This window comes from Erpetoichthys calabaricus, chromosome 5 (assembly GCF_900747795.2).
Source record: "Erpetoichthys calabaricus chromosome 5, fErpCal1.3, whole genome shotgun sequence".
NCBI lineage: Eukaryota > Metazoa > Chordata > Cladistia > Polypteriformes > Polypteridae > Erpetoichthys > Erpetoichthys calabaricus.
In genome coordinates this window covers 12111206-12134495 of record NC_041398.2, presented here as the reverse complement: position 1 = coordinate 12134495, position 23290 = coordinate 12111206, and the positions used below count along the sequence as shown (strand labels likewise).

Below are 23290 nucleotides of genomic sequence, written 5' to 3'. Positions count from 1 at the left end.
CCGGAGCACCCCCAACAGGATTCCCCGAGGGACATGGTCGAATGCCTTTTCCAAGTCCACAAAACACATGTAGACTGGTTGGGCGAACTCCCATGCACCCTCCCGGACCCTGCTAAGGGTGTAGAGCTGGTCCACTGTTCCGTGACCAGGACGAAAACCACACTGTTCCTCCTGAATCCGAGGCTCGACTATCCGATGGAACCTCCTCTCCAGGACCCCTTAATAGATTTTTCCAGGGAGGCTGAGGAGTGTGATCCCTCTGTAGTTGGAACACACCCTCCGATCCCCCTTCTTAAAGAGGGGGACCACCACCCCGGTCTGCCAATCCAGAGGCACTGTCCCTGATGTCCATGCGATGTTGCAGAGGCGTGTCAACCAAGACAGTCCTACATCATCCAGAGCCTTGAGGAACTCCGGGCGTATCTCATCCACCCCCGGGGCCCTGCCACCAAAGAGTTTTTTGACCACCTCGGTGACCTCAGTCCCAGAGATGGGGGAGCCCACCTCCGAGTCCCCAGGCTCTGCTTCCTCATTGGAAGGCATGTTAATGGGATTGAGGAGGTCTTCGAAGTACTCCCCCCACCGACCCACAACGTCCCGAGTCGAGGTCAGCAGCGCACCATCCCCACCATATACAGTGTTGACACTGCACTGCTTCCCCTTCCTGAGACGCCGGATGGTGGACCAGAATCGCCTCGAAGCCGTCCGAAAGTCATTCTACATGGCCTCCCCAAACTCCTCCCACGCCCGAGTTTTTGCCTCAGCAACCACCAAAGCCGCATTCCGCTTGGCCTGCCGGTACCTATTAGCTGCCTCCAGAGTCCCACAGGACAAAAGGGACTTTTAGGACTCCTTCTTCAGCTTGACGGCATCCTTCACCGCCGGTGTCCACCAACGGGTTCGGGAATTGCCGCCACGATAGGCATCAACCACCTTACGGCCACAGCTCCGGTCAGCTGCTTCAACAATAGAGGCACGGAACATGGCCCATTCGGACTCAATGTCCCCCACCTCCCGCGGGATGTGGTCGAAGTTCTGCGGAGGTGGGAGTTGAAGCTACTTCTGACAGGGGGCTCTGCCAGACGTTCCCATCAGACCCTCACAACACGTTTGGACCTACCACGCCTGACCGGCATCCTCCCCCACCATCGAAGCCAACTCACCACCAAGTGGTGATCAGTTGACAGCTCCGCCCCTCTCTTCACCCGAGTGTCCAAGACACGTGGCCGCAAGTCCGACGACACGACCACAAAGTCGATCATCGAACTGAGGCCTAGGGTGTCCTGGTGCCAAGTGCACATATGAACACCCCTATGCTTGAACATGGTGTTCGTTATGGACAATCCGTGATGAGCACAGAAGACCAATAACAAAACAACACTCGGGTTCAGATCGGGGGGGCCATTCCTCCCAATCATGACCTTCCAGGTCTCACTGTCATTGCCCACGTGAGCATTGAAGTCTCCCAGCAGAACGAGGGAGTCCCCAGAAGGTATGCCCTCTAGCACCCCCTCCAGGGACTCCAAAAAGGGTGGGTACTCCGAACTGCTGTTCAGTGCATACGCACAAACAACAGTTAGGACCCGTCCCCCCACCCGAAGGCGAAGGGAGGCTACCCTCTCGTTAACCGGGGTAAACCCCAATGTTCAGGCTCCAAGTCGGGGGGCAATAAGTATACCCACACCTGCTCGGCGCCTCTCACCGGGGGCAACTCCAGAGTGGTAGAGAGTCCAGCCCCTCTCAAGGAGATTGGTTCCAGAGTCCAAGCTGTGCGTCGAGGTGAGTCCGACTATATCTAGCCGGTACCTCTCAACCTCACGCACTAGCTCAGGCTCCTTCCCCTTCAGAGAGGTGACATTCCACGTCCCAAGAGCCAGCTTCTGTAGCCGAGGATCGGACCGCCAAGGTCCCCACCTTCGGCCACCACCCAACTCACACTGCACCCGACCTCCTTGGCCCCTCCCATAGGTGGTGAGCCCATGGGAAGCAAGATTCATAATAATTTAGAAAAATGAATAAATAAATAGATAGATACAAAGGCGGAATTTTCTTTTCCCCTGCTATGGTTGCTACTTTTAAAATTTTATTAATTAGATCTTCTAAGTGAGAATTTGTTTTTTTTTCTTAAATGTCAGACATCAGTGACCCAGTGACTTATCACAGGTGGGCTGGGGGTCTTCAAGTTCAAAAGGACAAGTCTACGAGCTCACAATGTGGTCAAGGCAGTTACAGTCAATGTGTCCTCCTCCACTTTAGGCCCCTCTGGTAGCCCACCAACCACAGCTGTTAGTGAGTTAGGAGTGATTGTGACCCCACGGCTGTCTGATTAAACATTCAAACATTTTGGCCCTAAATGATGTTACTTTGTTGTCCTCGCTAAACATGTGGCCAAGTGAGGAAGGAGCTCGATTACCACACTCGCAGGTTGGATTCTTCCCAATTTTAAATGAGATAAATGTGATCGATGAAAGAGTCGAAGGCAGATGGTTGAATACTTTGCACATATGGAGCTGGAGTGTATTCTACGTATGACTGACTTCCACTCCTTTTCTGAGATATTCAATAGAAGGTCCTTTTCCCGCCGTATCCTAGGACTTTTAAAATGGAGATTCTTTGAAATGTTTTTATATTTTGATGAGATGTTGACTGACTCCTCAAGACTGATTAGGATTTCTTCTGGAAAAGAAATGGTTGGGAGGTGTAGAAAATTGGGTAGGTTTTTTGGGTGGATTTTTGTTGTCTGTAGCTTTTGTAAACTTTTCTAATAATAGTGGAGCTAACTTAGTTGAAAACGTCTTTATAAAATTCCACTGGTTGCCATCAGGGCCTGTTGTTTTCCCTCTTTGGAGTGAGTTTACAGCATCCAGAAGTTCCGAGAGTGTCAGAGGTTTGTCAAGATCCTCTTCACTAAGTGTGTCCAGCTGTCGTATTTGCATTACATCAAAGAACTCCTCAGATTGTGTATTGTCTTCTTTAAACTGAGTAGAATATAAAGACTTAGAGTACTTGCTAAATGTGTGACTTATATTTCTAGGCTTCATCATCTTATCTCCAGTTGCACTGGTAATTTCTGTTATTGAGTTGTAAACTTCTAAATTGTTGATTGCTGAGCTAAGATCTTATTAGCCTTCTCTCCATGTTCACCGTAATGATGTTGCGATTTTAAGATGAGTTGTTCAGGTTCTTTTGTTATCAAGAGGTTACATTCTGATTGGAGAGCCTGTGTTTTCTTGCAGAATACCTCATTTGGAGTGATAGGATATTCTTGATTTAATCTGTAAATCGTAATGGTCTTCTCTTGTTCATTGTTGTATATTTCAGTTTTATTAGAGTCCATAGCTTAAGGATCTCCACTGTTTGACTGAGTTCAGACTTTACATAACGTACACCTCCAAATGTTTAACTTCAGCTTTAATATTTTATCACAAAGGACAGTAAGATTTTCCAGTGGTGGCATCTGCTGAATCTCAGATCCACTTTCCTCCATTCAGTTTCCATGTGGAGTTTACCCCTTCTTTCAGTATCTCAGTGGGTTTCTTCCAGTTTTTCCAGATCTTCCACCACATCCTCACATTTCAGTTTGGTTTATTGACAGAAACCCCAAATTGGCTTCCATTGTAATCACTAGTGTAGCTCTCACCCTGTAGTGATCTGGCAGACTGTCTATGGTAGCACACTCTCTGATGCCCAGTTCTGCCAGGATTCATTTTTGTGAAAGTTCTCATCCAGCAGAGACAGAAGTCTTCACACACATTTCTGTGCCCAGACAGACCAAACTTATCCAACCTAATTTATTTAATAAAGACTCACATTAATCTAACTATCCAGTGTACTAAAGTATTAAAAACAGCCGGTCCAGACCAGTGGGTTGTGTCTTTAGTTCAAAGAAAGAAGGCGGGGCACAATCTGTCACTCAACACTGTGTAGTCCAATCCAGACAAAGAGGTGACAGATGAAGAAGTAGAAGTGAAGGAGAACCAACCTCACAGACCGACCTTCACTTCGGTTTATGTTTCTACGCTCGTCTGCTTTTGTTGTTTCCTCCTAGAATTCCTGCTTATTACTGACGCATGAAATCCCCTCTCTACACCCATGATGACTGTGACATTTTCAGCCAGCATTCCTTCCACTAGATGTTGTTCAAAGTCTTGTTTCATGTCTTTTTTGTTTGTTTATTTATGTTAATGTTGATTTGTGAATGTGCTCTGTGAGTTTGATGAGTTCTTGTGTTCTTTTAGCTGTGCCTTATGCTTTTGTGATTTTCTGGATTTTGTCAGCCTGTGGTTTGTTCTTCAACAACTGTCTTTGGATTCTGTTTGGAATCTTTGTTTGTTTTGGATTGGCTTGTTTGGCTCAAAAGAGTTTCTGTGTATTTGGAATACAACTTTATGAAGAATAAATCTTTAATTATATTAAGATTCTATGAGGGCCATTATCTATCTATCTATCTATCTATCTATCTATCTATCTATCTATCTATCTATCTATCTATCTATCTATCTATCTATCTATCTATCTATCTATCTATCTATCTATCTATCTATCTATCTATCTATCTATCTATCTATCTATCTATCTATCTATCTATCTATCTATCTATCTATCTATCTATCTATCTATCTATCTATCTAATGTCCTCAGTCTTATGTGTTGCATAAGCTGAACTTCTGATCTCTTTGTCACTACTGCTCCTCAGCTTTTTACCAACGTCTTTAAATTGTTCTGCAGTACTGGTGGTCCGATCCTAACTCTGATCCTAAATTTTCCACACATGTTAAAATGACAACTGTCTCCTTAAATCCCTATTCTGGCCAGGATCCTATCCACCCAACCAGGGAGGTTTTCCACATCTGTACCAAAGGGCAAAACACCATATGAGACTTTCTGTATTTGGTGTAAACCTTCATCTAAATTCCCTAATAATAAATCTCATATTATCATTTCTTCCTCATTCTAGTGGCTGGTTAGTAGGTGACCTTTTAGGGCTTCTCATCCTTGCCTTCTATCACAGAGTTATGTGAGTCACTGTCCAGATGTGCAAAGTTCTTCTTCTTCTTCTTGTTATGCTTCTTGTTCTTGTTCTTCTTCTTGTTCTTGTTCTTCTTCTTGTTCTTCTTCTTCTTTGTCGTGTGTGTTGTCCTACTCCACAACTAACCTCAGGCCGAGCAGGAGATGCCATTTTTAAAGGCTGACTTTTATATAAACTATCAGGTCAAATGGAGTCCTTGCAAGACAGTACAGGTGTCCACAGCAGCTCCTGCCATTGGCTCTCAAGATCCTTCACAAGGAAGCCTTTTATGACTGCGTATCTCATTAAGTGCTGCAGTTTCATTAATAGAATCATCAGCAGAGTGATGATGTTACTCAGCATAATGGAGGGAACATATTGTCTGGGTGGCAGTCTGCAACTGACCTTCTTTCTGCAAATAAAGTACCACCAGTCACTCCAGCCAATTCAAACTGTCCTTCACAACATCAAAATAACAACAAATGTGCCTCATGATTGGTTATTCTTATCAGGTGATGCAATTCTAAATCTTTATCTTATTTATTTAGATGTCTGTGGTAAGAGAGGTGGAAGAAAATGAGAAGAGCTTCACTGCTCTGATGCGGTGCATTGAGGAAGCCCACAGGAAACTGACTGAGAGGATCAGAGAACAAGAAAAGAGAGAAATGGAGAAGGCTAAAGGAGTCATGGAGCAATTGCAGAAGGAAATTGAGGAGTTGAAGAGGAGAGACACTGAGCTGAAGGAGCTTTCAGAGACCAAGGACCATCTCCACTTCCTGCAGGTGAGAGCGACACTTCACAGGGAGTCTGATCAGACTGGGGTGTGTGGGACAGGAGAACATTTAGAGAGAATTTTCAAAGAACCGAGGAGTTTGAACAACATGACAAGAACAGGCCATTCAGCCCAACACAGACCATCTTTTCATATTTCTTTAACATTTCAAATTTTCTTTTTACAAATATCTCAAAGTTGTTTACTTCATGTACATGACGGACAGATGAATCTACAGCTGTCTGGGTGAAAAAGTGATTTTTTTATGAAGTGTAAAAGATGACATCTAGTAAAGGATGGTGCCAACTCTTCTGCCAGGCCACCTCCTGATGTCTCCATCCTTAAACTGATGAGATTCAAATCCTTCAGCATTTCCTCACAGCTCAGACCCCACAGTCCAGTCTCATATTTCATCTCTCATCTTTCTCGTGTGTTTTTCTCTCAAACTCCACACAATAGTCCTGATGTCAACTGTGTTTCACATTCGTTAGTGAGATTGTCTTCTTGATTTACACTCCACACATGGTGGATGCTAAATAACTCAGCTTTCCATAGCTTTCTCTCTTTTGTATGGTTGATGATGATGATGATGATGATGATGATGATGATGATGATGATGATGATGATGATGATGATGATGATGAATACACAAATGCTCCAAGGATTTCCTCACAAGTCACACTTCTGAGCTGCAGACCTTCAATTATAAAACCATATTAAAGAGCTTTCTCCCTACAAGTGTTAGCCTTTACATTTAATTTAATTTAATTTAATTTAAGTTAATTTAATTTTTTCTCAGAACCATATAAAGCCGAACACCTTGTTTTGTGTGCCAAGTCAATTCTGGACCCACCTGCCCCCTCAATCCCTTTATCGTGACTCTCTTATCATGGAGTCCTGTATGAAAAGCTCATTGATAGTTAAGGTTGATAATCTCTGATGCTCCACTACACTCCACCAAATATTCTCTCATAAATAACCAACAAGTCAATGACAGGCATTCTCACCATCTCAACCCACGCTGACTGCCCACCACACTGATCCTTAATTCAGAAGAGCCCCCTCTTATCAGCATTACTTACTTTTTAATGTCCCCTTTCTGAAATCTCATCCCCTCTTCGCTCCTGATTCAGACTTTCTCCTCTTGCTGTGTCCTTCCTGCTGATGGAGACTCGCTGAGCTTCACTGTCACCGCTGATTTCTCATTTGAGGACCTGAGAAAGGAGCTGTCAGGTCTGACAAAGAGTCTGGAGAAGATCAGCCAGTGGGTCATCGTGACAAGGACTCCATCAGGTACAGCGTCTGGTGACATTGTGTTTGTTATTGAAGTCTATTAGGAGGACCATAGTGACAATAAGAGGACACTGAAGAAGGCCTGCTCTTTAACATTTATCTGCCATCCTTTGCTGTTTATTATTTTTTACTATATAGTGCCTTTCACAGTCATTATCTGAGTCATAACAAACTCTCTAAATGATCAGTTGTTCTCAATCAGATGTTTTGGAATTTTAACTTGAAATGTTATACTCCTTATTCTTATTCCACGTATTCTCTTTAAAAGTCCTTTTTCATTTAACTTTGCGATTCTTTTTATTTCCTTTGCTTTCCTCACCTTAAGATTAATGAACAGAAATGTGTTTTAAATGGCTAAGCCGGCTCAGAGCACAAATGAATTGTTTATTTGAGAACAGAGAAGACGTTAATGGAATCAAATTGAGCTCAGCGTCAGTGCTTTATAATATCAGAACATCTCAATCTGCTCCTGATGTCTTCAGTGTCCATTACATTCTGCTGGATGGAATCCACGTTAAAAGTTCACGTTCATCCATTTTCAGCTGTGCTCCCCCTGGGCTCTCGTGTTTTATATTCCTGCTGTTGTTTGCTCAGAAGTCGTGTCTCCCACTGACATTTAAAAGGATTTTACTCACCAAAAGGATTTTATTTGATTTAATTTGGAGGTGAAGATAAGCAAATTGGAGGACTGTGTCAGAACTCTGACTACTTGAGGACCACCTGAACATTTCAGTGAGTGCAGCCTCAGAGTAAAACACACTTTATAAATTATGAATTACGTACGTTTACACATAAAGACTGCGATTTGTTTAAACACAAACTAAGGTCAAGTAGCCAAGGGCACAGGGTCCATCCCGGCCGTCCACCACATTAGACATATACTGTATGTGTGTATTGTGAAAATAAGCAGACTGAGTGTGCACAAAGAGTTGGGGTACCACCCTGAAATACCCCGTTTAATGATGAAGATGAAATAAAAAGCACAAAGACGGAGCACAATGATGACGTCTGCTGCAATCAAAGGCTGTCAAGTTAAAGTCACTTGTGAGTCGGAGCTCCGTCTTCCTCAGTCACAGATCTGTCATGAACACTCACTTCTGGTGACATTTTATAGTGGTGTCACAGAAGAGGCGGAGCTTAATTACTGGGCTGTGGAAGTGACGTCACTGGTCTTGTGGCCTGTGAACTCATTGACGTGATTACATTAGCAGGAGCAGCACCCTCTCGACTTAGGGTGGGATTTCTTAACTAGATGGAGTTCTGAAGATGTCCCCAACTGTACCTGCTTGTCAATATGTATAAAATACAATATATTTATGACATTGTATGTCAGGACAAACACCAAGACATGGGGATCAAGGGACCCTCTGTAGACCTCTGTGATCAAATTGTGGTAAGGAGTAGATCAGAGCAAAGAAAGAAAGCCATTTGTAAAGCTCTGAGTGGTCCCAGCAGCACAGCAGCCTGAAGTATTGGGAAATGAAAGAAGTTTGGAACCAACAGGACACTTTCGAGAGATGGCCAGTCTGAGTAACTGGGAAGGAAGGGCCTTGGCCAAGGAGGTGACCAAAAACCTAATTTGTCACTGCAAAAAAACTTCAGAAGTACTCCACTGAGATGAGAGAAACTGTAGGTAGGACGGCCATCTCAGCAGTGCTCCACAAATCAAGCGTTTATGGTGGACTGGCCAGGCAGAAGATACTCTGAAGTAAAAGACAAATGACAGCTTGAGAGCATCAAGTGAAAGATTTAGAGATCTGATGAGACAAACATTCAACTCTTTAGAGAGAAGACCAAGCAGGATGTCTGGAGAGGACCAGGCGCTGCTCACTATCCTCATAATGCCATCTCTACAGTGAAGATGGTGGTGACAGCATCAGGCTATGGGGTCAGAGGGACAGGTCAGAATTGACAGAAGGGGAAGTGCAGTCAATTACAGAGAGGACCTTAAAGAAAACCTGTGACCAAAGACTGGTCTATGGATTAACGACCTGACGACCACAGCCAAGACAACTCTGGAGTGGCTTTGTGACAAGTCTGAGTGTCCTTGAGTGACCAGACTGAGACCCCACAGAACAGCAGAGACCTGAAGATGGCAGTTCACAGACGCTTACCTTGAAATCTAACGGAGTTTGAGAGGATCTGCAAGGAAGAATGGGATCAACTAGCCAAATACAGGAGAGCAAAGCTTGTAGTGACACTGAGTCATGAAGACCACCAAAGGGGCTTCCATAAAGACCTGAATGAAGTGTCTGAATACTTCTAGGAAGGAGACATTTCAGTTTTGATTTGTAATAAATGTGCAGACCTTTCTGAAGACCTGCGCTCACTTTGTCATTATGGTTACTGAGTGTAGACTGATGAGCACAAAGGCACATTAATCCATTTAAAATTAAATCAACAACACGGTAAAGTGTGCAGAAACTGAGGGGTCTCAATACTCTCTGACTCCCTGTATATTTATTATTAATATCAATATTCAGATCGACATTTGGCCCAATTTGCCAGCCCTTGTATATTTTATAAATGTTTTATTTGAACTCCTCTGCATTTGTAATACGTGTTTAAGAACTAAACTAAGATCCCACAATGCCATCTTCACAGTTTCCATTCTTCTTCTCTTTTCTTTTTATTTTCAGATCATGAAGCTCCAGTTTTCGCCCTCCAGCCTCCTGAACCTCAGAGCAGAGACGACTTTTTAAAATGTGAGTTTGTGCTTTGACTGAATGGATCATCACAATAAAAATCATTGAAGTTTTAATAGAGCAGGACAGGCTTAGGATATGAAAGTCTGAGTGTTGTGTGACTGAGGGGCTGAGAATGGTGGGGGGCCTGTGACTGGTGCATTATGGGATAGAGAGACTCAGACAGTGAATCACCAAAGCCGTATGTTGAACCCGAGTCTTGATGTATCCAGAAATGTTTAAAAAGGGAAAAGTAAAATCCACGTCATGGGGTGCACTTACTTTATCACATGACTGTATATTCAGACACAGTATTAGTTTAAAAATGAAGCACAACTGTATGTGAAAATAGTTAAAGCTGACAAAAGTCCTCATCATCCTCCATTCTTTACTCCACAGAGCAGACACTTTACTTTGAATTCTCGACTTCACAAATTTTAAACATTAAAACAAATGAAATGGAAGAGAAAATTATTGGGGGTCCTTAGAAGTTCAAAGACCCCACTGGACTGTGGTGACATCTCAAGCTGACTGATTCCTCTAATGAGTGTCACCGAGGTCTTCAGTGACTCAGTCAAGTCCTCAGTCTGTTGTGTTGTGTCCTTGTGTGCCTCACACTGAACGAGAACAATAGAAGAGGAGAAGATGATGACGGTCACAGACAAGGGTGGTCAAGGTGAAGACTACAAGACCACCTCCACAGAGCTTCATGTTCCACTAAGCACAGCTGCTAATATTCTCAAGATGTTTGTGGGTCCACAGAACTGTAGCCCACCTCCCTGATGAGACCACCAGAGTAAAGCTGACCTCCGTTTGAACAGAAGGAGAGTGTAAATGCAGGAGAAAATGCAGTGTGGTGTGGTGGTGAAGACTTTGGAGTTCAAACCCTGAGGTTGTGGGTTCAAATCCCACTACTGACACCACTGTGTGACCTCAGCAAGTCACTTCACCTGCCTGGGCTGTGATTGGACAAAGAAAAGAAACGGAAACAATGGAATCTGAGATGATGGGAGTCACCTTGGAGAAGAATGAGAGTCCAATAATAAAAAGAGATGACAGGAAACACACGAAAGAAAGAAAGAGAGAGACAATGACAGATGGGAAAGGCACCATATAATAGATAGATAGATAGATAGATAGATAGATAGATAGATAGATAGATAGATAGATAGATAGATAGATAGATAGATAGATAGATAGATAGATAGATAGATAGATAGATAGATAGATAGATAGATAGATAGATAGATAGTAAATTCTGATTGCAGCTTTTATACAAATAATTGATGTGGTTGTGAAGTGTGACAGTGGATTGATTTTAAATTTAAGAGGTGGACTGTGACAATAAAACATGTCATTTAATAAAGCCAGCGGTCAGTGTGGACAGTCCATTAGACCTTTGACCTCAGTGGTGACCTTATGTTGTTTCTTATCATTTCTGACGACTCAGATGACTTTCAGATGACTGACTTGCCTGCCTTTCTCTTTGTTGTCTGTTGTTATTTTTGTTTTTTACGTTGTCTAAATTCCATTACTTACCACTAACACTATTTTCTTGTCCCCTTTCACTTCATTTCCTTTTTCTTTTCAGTCTCTTAGCTTTGAGCACACACACACAGTCTGTCACATTGCTAATTAACTGTCACCCGTCACCATTTCACCACCGTGACACTTTTTATCCCCACCTTTAATTCTATTTTTGAGGTCTTTACCTTTTTTAAGGCCATTTGTTTCCTTGTCCTTCTTTAATCCTCCTTTCTTCCACTCCTTCCTTTTCACATTTCTATAATAATGTCTGTATTGTTATTTTCCTGTTATGAATCCCCAGTTCATTCCACCACCACCACATATTTTCTTTTATTATTTTGTTCATTTTCCATTCCCTTCTTGTCATTTTTACATTTAACTCCTTCCCTACTAACCATACAACACTCCTTCTTTTCTCATCCCCTCTTTTCTTGTCCTCCCTTTCCATTCCTATAACCCCTCATTCCACACATCTTGTGTCTTTTTGCAGTTCCTAAACACATGCTCTGGTGTTTCCACCTCTCAGCAGTTCTCCCTCGGACATATTGAACTTTTCGTGACTCTCCTTTTGTACATGGCCGCCTGCGTCGGTAGGATTTCATATAATGTCACCCACCCGAGGTCTTTTTGTTTATTTGTTAATTCTTTGTCTTCATTTTGCTGCCACACTTTTCTTGTTTGCTCTTCAGTGAGCTTTTGGATTTTTAGTACCGTTTCGTCTTTTCCTTTATATTTTTTTAGGTCTTTTTTCTTTTCCCAAATTTTGTGATCTCCTTCCTCCCATGAATATCTTTTAACAAATGTTACTATTGTTTTATAATTTTTTGGCATATTAAAGGCAATGGGTCTGCTATTTGTCATTTTTAATAATTTTGCTTTTCTCAGTTCTGTGCCTAGCAGATATCTGATCATGTCCGCTAATTTTCCCGTTTTATTTAACGCCATATTAACAACAGTTGCTGTGTGTCTTAAAGCCAACTCCCTTTCTGTATTCAGATCCTCTTTCCCTCCATTTTCTCTCCTTTTATTTACCTTCCTTCTTGCCAGTTTTTCACATTTTGACCCCCATAGAAACACAAAACACGTTCTTATAATTCTTATTAATATTTTCTTTGGTGTAAAAACCCTTTGCTAAGTAAGATAGTTTTGGATTATAACTGCCTTCATCACCAATATCTTCCCTTCCATTGACAAGTTCCTTATCCTCCAAACTCTGTTTGTTTGTTGATCTTTTTTCCATTTCTTTCCACTCCATCCTCTCCGTACTCTCGTCTCCAAATCTTATCCCTAATACTTTCTCCACATTTCATAACCTTATTCTTCCTTGTGGTTTTTCTTTCCATTTCCCCCAAAGGACGCATTCCCTCTTATTGAGGTGTAAAGTTGAACCTGACCCCCTCCATAAACACTTGTGTATGTTCTGTTACTTTATTTATATTCCATGTATCTCTGACTATTATTGTTATGTCATCCATATATGGAAACACTTTTATTTGTTGTCCCCCCCTTCCTGGTACTTCAACTCCTCTTATATTTGTGTCCCTCCTAATTTTATTTAATAAGGGCTCTATACACAGAATACAGCACTGCTGACAATGGACACCCTTGTCTTACTCCACATTTCTCCTGTATCTCCTCTGTTAGTTTGTTATTTACTTTTATCTGACTTCGTATATCTTTATCGACTACTTTTATCCAGTCCAGAAAACCTTCATGAACTCCCATTTTTTGGAGTATCTTCCACATATATTTCTGTGCAATTCTATCAAATGCTTTCTCCAAATCTAAATGTAATATTGCGACATGCAGGTTTCTCTCTCTCCTGACATTAATACAGTCTCTTAAGACACACCGGTTATCTGCTGCACTTCTCCGCTGTACCACACATGTCTGCTCTTCTTTTATTACATTCTCAATATTTGTTTTCAATCTATTTGTCTAAACTCTTGTCAATATCTTCTTGTCTGTTGTTGTCGTCTTTTTATGATTTAATTTTTAATCCCCACAGATTCTGTCCAATCAGATGAGCTCTTTACTATTAGTGTCTGGTCAGCGCAGCTCCTGATTGGCTCTTGTTAATTGTCTGTGCTGTGCTCCGCCCCCAGTCCCGTTACACACTCCCAGATTTCTTCACTCGTTTTCTTTTCTCTCCTTTCAGACTTCTGTCCCCTCACACTGGACATCAACACGGCACACGGATTCCTCCGTCTGTCTGAAGGGAACAAGAAGGTGACACGTGAGAGGACAAACACTGAATATCCTGATCTTCCTGACAGATTTGAACGCTGGCCTCAAGTTCTGTGCAGAGAGGCTCTGACTGGGACTCGCTGTTACTGGGAGGTGGAGTGCAGTGGAGACGTCAAGGTAATCGGAGTCGCATATAAAGGACTGAGCAGGAAAGGACGGGGCAGGGAGTGCATCCTTGGAAACAACGACAAGTCCTGGTGTTTGGAGTGTTCTCATTCCCGGTACTCTGTGTGGCACAATAACCAGCAGATTGTAATCAGCGCCCCCTACAGCCCCAGAATAGGTGTGTATCTGGACTGGCCTGCTGGCTCTCTGTCATTTTATAGCGTCTCACACACAATGACCCTCTTGCACAGGTTCAACACCTCCTTCACTGAGCCCCTCTATCCAGGGTTTTGTCTTAATCCTGACTGCAGTGTAACAATCAGCCATCTGACACCATGTGACCACTGACCAGTACCCTCCACTTGTCACTTGATGTCCCCACAAACTCAGGTGTCTTTGTGTTTGTAGTTTGGGGTCAAAATTAATTTTACACTGTAGGTGGGGGGGCAGCACCTCTGTGAGTGAATTTGTGGATGAGAATGAGGGGCGAGTGCGGCTGTCAGGGTCTCCATTATTATTGGGTCTGAGTAGCCAATCAGGTGTGTGTGTCATAGTGAGGGGCGGAGACACCTCAGACCTACAAATACCAGTCTGACCAGCAGGGGTCACTGTTGATTCACAGCCACATGTCCTTCAGGCTGACACCCCAACTGCTGTGTCCTCTGAGTGTCACTGAATGTCACCTGTTAAGTCAGTCTATATAGCGCCTTTCAGTAGTGCTGCTCCAGCAGGACCACATGCCTGTATCAGTATCCAGAGCCTCATTCCAGTGACTATTTAGGAGCACAGAGTGACAGAAGTGACAGGAGTGCTGGCCTCTGAACAGACATTGTCTGCCCCTCTATTAGTTACTCCGGTGGTCTGTCACCTCTGAATGAATTCACTGTGAATGTCTAAAGATGAGGACTCACCGCTCAGTCACATGTCGGCCATACTGATGGAGTTTGGTGTTTTACTGAGTCACTTGGTGTCACGTTAGACATTAAGCTGCACCTCCTCCTTGTTGTTACCACTGTCACCCAACATCAAGGAGATGAGTCAGCTGACTGACTTCACCGTCACTGTCGGTGTTCAAAGTGACAATCAGATGTGACACTTGGGGACACTTTTATCTTTCCACTAACACACACATTCCCAGGATTAATTTACAATTCCCTCTGTACCCCTCAAGGAGCGGCGTGTCACCTGACATCAGTGTGTGTGAAGAAGCCAATGAAGGCCCAGGCTGACAGCCCCCCCACTGTGTATTACAGGCCTCACCAGCAGATGGTGACTATGACTTCTAAATCTGTCATCCTCATGGAGCTTGAAGGGTTAAAAGGAAGAGGAGAAGGTGAATAAAGAGTGAGGGGTGAGGATGATAAAGAAGAGCGTCAGGGTGATAAAGGGTGAGATGAGTGACCTGAGACAGAGTGAGTCAGACGAGTGTGTCACTTGTGTGTTTGTGAGTTTAGTTCCTCCCTCCTGATTTTCTCCTCTTTGACTCGTCACATGCTGATGGCCGTCCTGTGATCACAGATTGTATTTCTCGTTGATCAAATCCGTATCTCGATGTATGACTGACGTCTGATTCTTTAAGCACTCGCTCATCAGACAGGTTGTCACCCGATGAGCTCTTCACTGCTGACCTAAGCCCTGCTGCCCTCTTCTTTCTCCTGTCACCTCGGCCATTGCTTCAGTCCCCGCTATGTGACCTCATAAAGCCACTGGTCTGTCTGGTCACTCACGTCCTCGTCACAGCTGCACACTGGCAGTCGTTCAAACTCTACAGGCTGACAGCCATGTTGTCCTGTCATCTGATGTTTGTGTTGGTTGAGGTCGTCTCCTGCTGACCTTGGGGGCTTTTAGAGCTCAGGATTAATGAAATGAAAATGTCAGTCATCAGGGTGGTCTGGTGAGCAGGTGGGCACATTCAGGGCAAAATGTCATTTAAAAGTCGATGAGCACACTGCACACATCGCCAGTCACTGATAATCGACTCCACGTCAGCTCCTGTGGCCCTCATCATGTGCTGTCAACTCAGACGCTGGTCATGTGACTTGCACCTTAGTGACATTCCTGTGACTTTCAGGGCTGTGACATCAGCTGATTCTTCTGGAGCCAAACTGCTCCCTCTTGTGGCCTCTCTGCATATTAAACACAGGAGAAGTTAGGATGTGAACTGTTTGGTGAGATCTAAAAAATATTCAGAATATTGACATCAACTTGAACGACAATTTGGTTTAATAATAATTAATGTGTAAAAGAATACTTATTTTAGATTATTCTTTAGTTAATTATGATTAGGTGTTACATTCACAGAGATAAATGGCCTGTTAATGCTTCACAGTTTGTAAAATTTGAATTGGTTTTTAATTTAAAAAGATCAAAACACACAGAAAAAAAAATATGGATGACTGTTATTTGTCAAATTTGTTCATTTGGTAACTTTTGATTTTTAAATTCTGCTGATCATATCTCATATTTTGAATTTTCTGATGATATTCGGACTTTTTGTTTATGATTAATCCTCTTTAATAAAAGGACAAGTGTCTGTGTGTCTGTCTTTGTATCTGTCCAGTCACTTTGTCTCTGTCTTTCCAACAGATGGCGCCTGTGACGAGGTGAGTAGTCCCTGTGACTCCATTCTGACCCCACACTTTCAGTATCAGCTGCTAATAAATCCTGACATTAAACTTTATTAGGTACACTTCTTAAACACTTTCAGTTTTATCCCACTCTAATATTCAAGTGATGGCTTCTTGCATTCTGTACGCACTGCTGATATTATATGAGGAGTCAAAGCTGCTGTAGTTCTGCTAAGATGTGGATTAGCAATAAGAAGAGATGGCTACTTCAGTCACCTCTCGAAGGGCAGCAGCTGATATTCAGACTTGCTTCAATCGACACCAGGTGTGCATCTCTGCAGCCCGGAGCCTCCACCCTGGAGCTCCAAGGAGGTGGCGTTGACTCCACTGGGCGCCAACTGGGAGGAACTTGGAGTTCAAAACACTAAAGATGCTGCAATTATCCACTATGACCACTAGAGGGGGGTGTACCGTCATATTAGTCAAACTTAGTCGTAATAATGAGGTAGCAAGTCATATAATTATGAGATGATAAGTCATAATAATATAATAATAACGATCAAGTGACAGTGACCTGCTATTACTATTAACAGACTTGTATTTAATTTGGTTCTGCTTTTTTAGCAACGTGAGACTCGCAGTCAGATTAACCAGATTCAATTAACAATTTTTGGGGGTTGTGTTAACCGAACCGCCACCTTATCGTGGTGGAGGGGTTTGCGTGTCCCAGTGATCCTAGGAGCTCTGTTGTCTGGGGCTTTATGCCCCTGGTCGGGCCACCCAAGGCAAACTGGTCCTAGGTGAGGGATGAGACAAAGTGCGGTTAAACAAAACTCCTATGATGGAAAACAATTTTGGACGGCGTTTTCCTTTGCCCGGACGCGGGTCACAGGGGCCCCACTCTGGAGCCAGGCCTGGAGGTGGGGCTCGATGGTGAGCGCCTGGTGGCCGGGCCTGCACCCATGGGGCTCGGCCGGGCAGAGCCCGAAAAGGTATCATGGGTCCCCGTTCCCATGGGCTCACCACCTATGGGAGGGGACAAGGAGGTCGGGTGCAGTGTGAGTTGGGTGGTGGCCGAAGGTGGTGACCTTGGCGGTCCGATCCTCGGCTACAGAAGCTGTCTCTTGGGACGTGGAATGTCACCTCTCTGAAGGGGAAGGAGCCTGAGCTAGTGTGCGAGGTTGAGAGGTTCCGGCTAGATATAGTCGGGCTCACCTCGACGCACAGCTTGGACTCTGGAACCAATTTCCTTGAGAGGGGCTGGACTCTCTACCACTCTGGAGTTGCCCCTGGTGAGAGGCGCCGTGCTGGTATGGGTATACTTATTGCCCCCCGACTTGGAGCCTGTACATTGGGGTTTACCCCGGTGGACGAGAGGGTAGCCTCCCTTCACCTTCGAGTCCTAACTGTTGTTTGTGCGTATGCACCGAACAGCAGTTCGGAGTACCCACCCTTTTTGGAGTCCCTGGAGGGGGTGCTGGAGGTCATACCTTCTGGGGTCTACCTCGTACTGTTGGGAGACTTCAATGCTCACGTGGGCAATGACAGTGAGACCTGGAAGGGCGTGATTGGGAGGAATGGCCCCCCCGATCTGAACCCGAGTGGTGTTTGATGATCGACTTTGTGGTCGTGTCGTCGGACTTGCGTTCACATGTCTTGGACACTCGGGTGAAGAGAGGGGTGGAGCTGTCAAGTGATCACCACCTGGTGGTGAGTTGGCTTCGATGGTGGGCGAGGATGCCGGTCAGGCCTGGTAGTCCCAAACGTGTTGTGAGGGTCTGCTGGGAACGTCTGGCAGAGCCCCCTGTCAGAAGTAGCTTCAACTCCCACCTCTGGCAGAACTTCGACCACATCCCGAGGGAGGTGGGGGACATTGAGTCCGAATGGGCCATGTTCTGTGCCTCTATTGTTGAAGCAGCTGACCGGAGCTGTGGCCGTAAGGTGGTCGGTGCCTGTCGTGGTGGCAATCCCCGAACCCGTTGGTGGACCCCGGCGGTGAGGGATGCTGTCAAGCTGAAGAAGGAGTCCTACTGGTCCCTTTTGTCCTGTGGGACCCTGGAGGCAGCTGATAGGTACCGGCAGGACAAAAGGGACCAGTAGATGATGTTGTCCTGTTTGCTTCATCAGGCCGTGATCTTCAGCTCTCTCTGGATCGGTTCACAGCTGAGTGTGAAGCGGCTGGGATGAGAATCAGCACCTCCAAATCCGAGACCATGGTCCTCAGCCGGAAAAGGGTGGAGTGCCCTCTCAGGGTTGGTAGCGAGATCCTGCCTCAAGTGGAGAAATTCAAGTATCTCGGGGTCTTGTTCACGAGTGAGGGAAGAATGGAGTGTGAAATCGACAGGCGGATCGGTGCGGCATCCACAGTGATGAGGGCTCTGCATCAGTCTGTCGTGGTGAAAAAGGAGCTGAGCCGCAAGGCGAAGCTCTCAATTTACCAGTCGATCTATGTTCCTACCCTCACCTATGGTCAAGAGCTATTGGTAGTGACCGAAAGAACGAGATCGCGAATACAGGCAGCTGAAATGAGTTTCCTCCGCAGGGTGTCTGGGCTCTCCCTTAAAGATAGGGTGAGAAGCTCAGTCATCCAGGAGGGGCTCAGAGTTGTGCCGCTGCTCCTCCGCATCGAGAGGAGTCAGATGAGGTGGCTCGGGCATCTGATGAGGATGCCTCCTGGACGCCTCCCTGGTGAGGTGTTCTGGGCACGTCTAACCGGGAGGAGGCCCCGGAGAAGACCCAGGACACGCTGGAGGGACTATGTCTCTCGGCTGGCCTGAGAACGCCTTGGGATTCTCCCGGAAGAGCTAGAAGAAGTAGCCGGGGAGAGGGAAGTCTGGGCATCTCTGCTCACGCTGCTGCGCCCGCGACCCGACCTCGGATAAGCGGGAGACAATGGATGGATGGATGGTGTTAAGTAGTGAGAAGTCAAGAAAAATTACCCCTTTATTGGCTATCTAAAAAATTTACAATATGCAAGCTTTTGAGGCAACTCAGGCCCCACCTTCAGGCAACATGTAATTAAATAAAAAAATTATCGCAGACATTTTAACGCGTTATCGTCGATTATTCAGCAGCTCAAATTCTTACAGATTTGCGCCACTCGTCCAGCTCAAGTGCTCCTTCTTGCTCAGCCGACTTTCTCTTCCCAAGCCATCCCATAATAGTCACAGACACTCCCTCTGTAGATGTCGCTCTCTCCTCGGTGTCTTCATCACTGATGTTCTCCTTTATCGTTTCCCGGCGCTCCTTAAATCTCCCGAGTGTGCGCACATAACCGTGGACTGTCTCAGCCCGTCTTGTGTTAATGGCGGACACTTTGAGATCGCAGCACCGACTGAGCCTCGACTGTAAGCAGACGGCTATTCACGTGAGGCTCACTCCGCTAAGTCTCAGTGTGACACGCGCTCTTCACGGAATGCCCGACTGGTTTAGTCCGGTGCTGCGCTTTGAGATCAGCGGGAGCGCGCACTGTAGAGAGGTGGGGGGTGAAGGCGGAGCGCAGGTTTGAATGGCACCTTCAGGTTATTACAATTGACCGGGCAGGTTATGAGATCGCAGGTGACTTTGACTTCAGTTTGAAAGACACAAATACAAACACGTGTAATCAATTTCAGAGTGTGACTGCGCCGCCACCCTTTACATGATTCCATTTGATTGTTTATTTTCTGTTTTATTTATTTATTTATTTATTTTTGAGCACTGCACTTCTGAACAAGTTGGCCTCGAGTGTGTTATGACAGCTTGTGAGGTAATGAGCCGTTCCGGCGCCTAAATTACCTGCGGGTTATTAGAAAAGGCTAATGACGCAGACTGGAGCAAGTAGGCTGTGGCTATAGCAAGAAGATGATTCACTGACGATGACTTTGATTGACATTCCTCCCGCCCCTTAGCCCTGCCCTTAACCAGTCAGGTCTATCAATATCGATATGGACTGCGAGAATCAACACTCTAGATATTCACACATATATTTATACACACGTGTTTATATCTGTCATCAACACACGTCATTTATGTCATTGTACGTGCAGACAAGACCCCGACAGCGTCCCACAGTAAAGGGTACTTTGGCATGCTATACAAGAAAACTGAGACGAAGATCAGAGAATCTGCGCAGACCCTCACGAGTTCATGTCGTTGTGCTCACCGTCGCCTCCTGCTGTGCAGGGTTGACAGTCTGACAGCTGAGCAATGAAGCGCCTACTTGTGGCGGAGCTCCTCGTGGCCAGTCGGCCGTCTGAAACTGACACCCCTCGAGCGGCCCTCTTGTGTCCGCCTCGCCTGCGTTTACATGGCAGTGGTGCGCTGCTGCCATCTTGTGGCTAGGCCTAGTTCTGCAAGAGTATTTCAATAAACGGGAAAAGTAGGAAAGGCCGCATGTCCCCTGGAGTAGTCTAACATCATGAGTGTCATTCATAAAATTAGTAAAAGAAAGACGTTGGCTGAGATTGGCTCCAGCAGACCCCCGTCACCCTGTGTTCGGATATAGCAGTTTGGAGAATGACTGACTGACTGAAGACGCTACGTACAATAAGGATTGAGTGGTAAACATGTAAACAGGCAAGGCAGGAACAGAACAATAAATTAGTATGTGGCTAAAGCAATAATGACAGCAAGAAAGAAAGAAAGAAAGAATCCCACTCAATCAAATAGCAGGTCTTGAGGAGCTTCTCCTACTGTCCCGGACATCAAGACTGGAGCTCAGTAACTCTGTAGCTCTGAGTCACATCATGAGATGTTATCGGCTTTATTCAGGTTTAAAACATCATTTTGAATTTCCCAGTTTGATTGTAAACTTACTGACTTGTTAATGTCAGACTTAAAGACATTCAGTATTCAGAGAGTGATGTGAAGTGCAACTTAAATACAAGAGCAGAGTTCATGCACTTTAATAAAAGAAGAAAGCAAACAAATCAATAGGGCTGTCTGGCTTTTAAGTATGCGAAGCACCGCGGCACAAAGCTGTTGAAGGCGGCAGTTCACACCCCCTCCGTCAGGAGCAGAGAGAGAGAGAGAGAGAGAAAAACAAACATCAAAAATCAATATGTGCCCTTTGAGCTTTTAAGTATGTGAAGCACTGTGCAGCATGTTGCTTCAGGAAGCAGCTGCACAGAAGGTAGCAACGTGAAGATAATCTTTCAGTATTTTTAGACGAGCGTCCGTATCGTCTAGGTGTGCGAACAGCCCCCCTGCTCAATCCCCCTACGTCAGGATCAGAGAAAGTCAGTGCAAGAGACAGAGAAAAGTAAGTTGGGTAGCTTCTCAGCCATCTGCCAATAGCGTCCCTTGTATGAAATCAACTGGGCAAACCAACTGAGGAAGCATGTACCAGAAATTAAAAGACCCATTGTCCGCAGAAATCCGCGAACCAGCAAAAAATCTGCGATATATATTTAAATATGCTTACATATAAAATCCGTGATAGAGTGAAGTCGCGAAAGGCGAAGCGCGATATAACGAGGGATCACTTTATATAATAAACTAGCAAAATACCCGCGCTTCGCAGCGGAGAAGTAGTGTGTTAAAGAGGTTATGAAAAAGAAAAGTAAGCATTTTAAAAATAACGTAACATGATTGTCAATGTAATTGTGTTGTCATTGTTATGAGTGTTGCTGTCTTTTATATATATAATATACACACACAGACACACATAAACATATATATACATATACATATCTACATATACACATATACACATCCACATAAACATATATATACATATACAAATTTACATATCTACATATATATATATATATATATAGACATTCATATATACATACATACATTCACATATATATATATATATATATATAAATAATATATAAATGTACTGTATATATACATATGTACTTATTGGCTCCTGTATTTAGGATATAGCAGGTTGGATAATGGATGGATGGACATTTGTATGCATAGCCCCATTTGCCCGTTTTCGTTTTTTTTCTTTCTTCAGTAATATTTCAGCAAACCCGGTGCTTGTCAGTTCAAATCCTGGTACTGACACCACTGTGTGACCCTGAGGAAGTCACTTCACCTGCATGTGCTGCAAAAAACAAAAGTAATGTCACAAATTGTACCTCAGATGTTGTAAGTTGGTGGAATAAAGGCATAAGTAAAATAGATAAATATGTATTATACACATAGGAACTATTCATTTATTTTCAGTTAAGTCATCTGCAGCAAACCTTTATAAATGAGGGTTTCTCCTTTTTAGATAGTGCAAACTGTTTCTTCTTCATTGAGGTTTTCTCTTGGAGAGCTTTTTTCATTTCATTGAAAATTAAAGCAGCAGCTGCCAAAATATGTAGCTTTCTTATTAATTTTTCAACATTGTGTAAAATAAATGCATAAAGTAACATAAAAGGTTTAAATACTGGTTATTCTTTTACACTAAAATATTACTAAAGAGATACAAAAAAAGTAAAATGCATATGTTCTTTTTCTTTAAGGAGATTAAATATTACTGAAGAAAGAAAAAAAAAATTAAACAGCCAAATGGGGCTATGCATACGAACTTAAAAGGTTTAAATAAAACAGAAATATATATTTTATTTTTACTTCCTTAACGTGTGGAGGGTGTATCCTGTAGCAAAGCCCTAACTTTTTTCGTGAAAGCCCGTTTCAGTAAATAAGTCTTAAAAAAAAGTGTAAAGATATTGACAATAAGCTACGCAAACCCAGGAAGACATGGAATCGTTTAAATCAAGTATCATTACATCTTCCTTTTTTAAAGAGAAGTAAGGCCGTACTTATAAGCTTACATATTTATATATAGACATACATATATATATACATATATATCTGAAGCCGTGCAAGCACACTCTTGAGAATGCAACGTATAGTTGTACATGAGAAAAGCAATCTTGCCTCAAATGAATGGCAACCTTTTGTAGGTCTATGAACTTAATTTAAACTTTAGGTTTACACGGTGCTTTCTTTCCGAAGTACCTGCACTCATGAATATGTCTGTATGTGTCAGTTGGTCAAATCCACGCGCTTCGCACCGGCGAAGTACCGCTTTAAAATTTTTATTAAGAAGAAAATAAAACGTTTTTTAAATTGAGGGAAAATATACTAATAACAGTTTGTT

General features: G+C 43.8%; 3 protein-coding genes and 1 long non-coding RNA gene across 25 annotated transcripts in view; 2 read left to right on the top strand and 2 right to left on the bottom strand.

Moving 5' to 3' along the window:
* Positions 1–14020, top strand: part of LOC114644753 (tripartite motif-containing protein 16-like) — a 203467-nt gene extending 189447 nt beyond the window's left edge. For both annotated transcript variants that reach the window (XM_051927935.1, XM_051927936.1), the window contains exons 3-6: positions 5557–5790; positions 6914–7073; positions 9713–9778; positions 13443–14020. In XM_051927935.1, coding sequence (XP_051783895.1) covers positions 5557–5790; positions 6914–7073; positions 9713–9778; positions 13443–13984 — 1002 coding nt within the window. In that variant the 3' untranslated portion in view covers positions 13985–14020. The remainder of the gene's footprint in view (positions 1–5556; positions 5791–6913; positions 7074–9712; positions 9779–13442) is intronic.
* The window catches only part of LOC114644514 (tripartite motif-containing protein 16-like), a 428510-nt gene extending 413685 nt beyond the window's left edge, over positions 1–14825 (top strand). For 6 of the 7 annotated variants that reach the window (XM_051927887.1, XM_051927888.1, XM_051927880.1 and 3 more), the window contains one exon: positions 14075–14825. The gene's annotated coding sequence lies outside the window, so the exon portion shown is untranslated. Of the gene's footprint in view, positions 1–14026 lie in introns of all 7 variants that reach the window. The other variant, XM_051927878.1, reaches the window with a different exon arrangement.
* LOC127527858 (uncharacterized) overlaps positions 1–14942 on the bottom strand; it is a 687118-nt gene extending 672176 nt beyond the window's left edge. For all 15 annotated transcript variants that reach the window (XR_007935008.1, XR_007935012.1, XR_007935010.1 and 12 more), the window contains exon 1: positions 14822–14942. This is a non-coding gene — a long non-coding RNA (uncharacterized LOC127527858). The remainder of the gene's footprint in view (positions 1–14821) is intronic.
* A 4336-nt stretch (positions 14943–19278) lies between these two features.
* LOC127527816 (tripartite motif-containing protein 16-like) overlaps positions 19279–23290 on the bottom strand; it is a 38597-nt gene continuing 34585 nt past the window's right edge. Inside the window, exon 5 of the mRNA XM_051927704.1 lies at positions 19279–19548. Within this exon, the coding sequence (XP_051783664.1) occupies positions 19279–19548 (270 nt within the window). The remainder of the gene's footprint in view (positions 19549–23290) is intronic.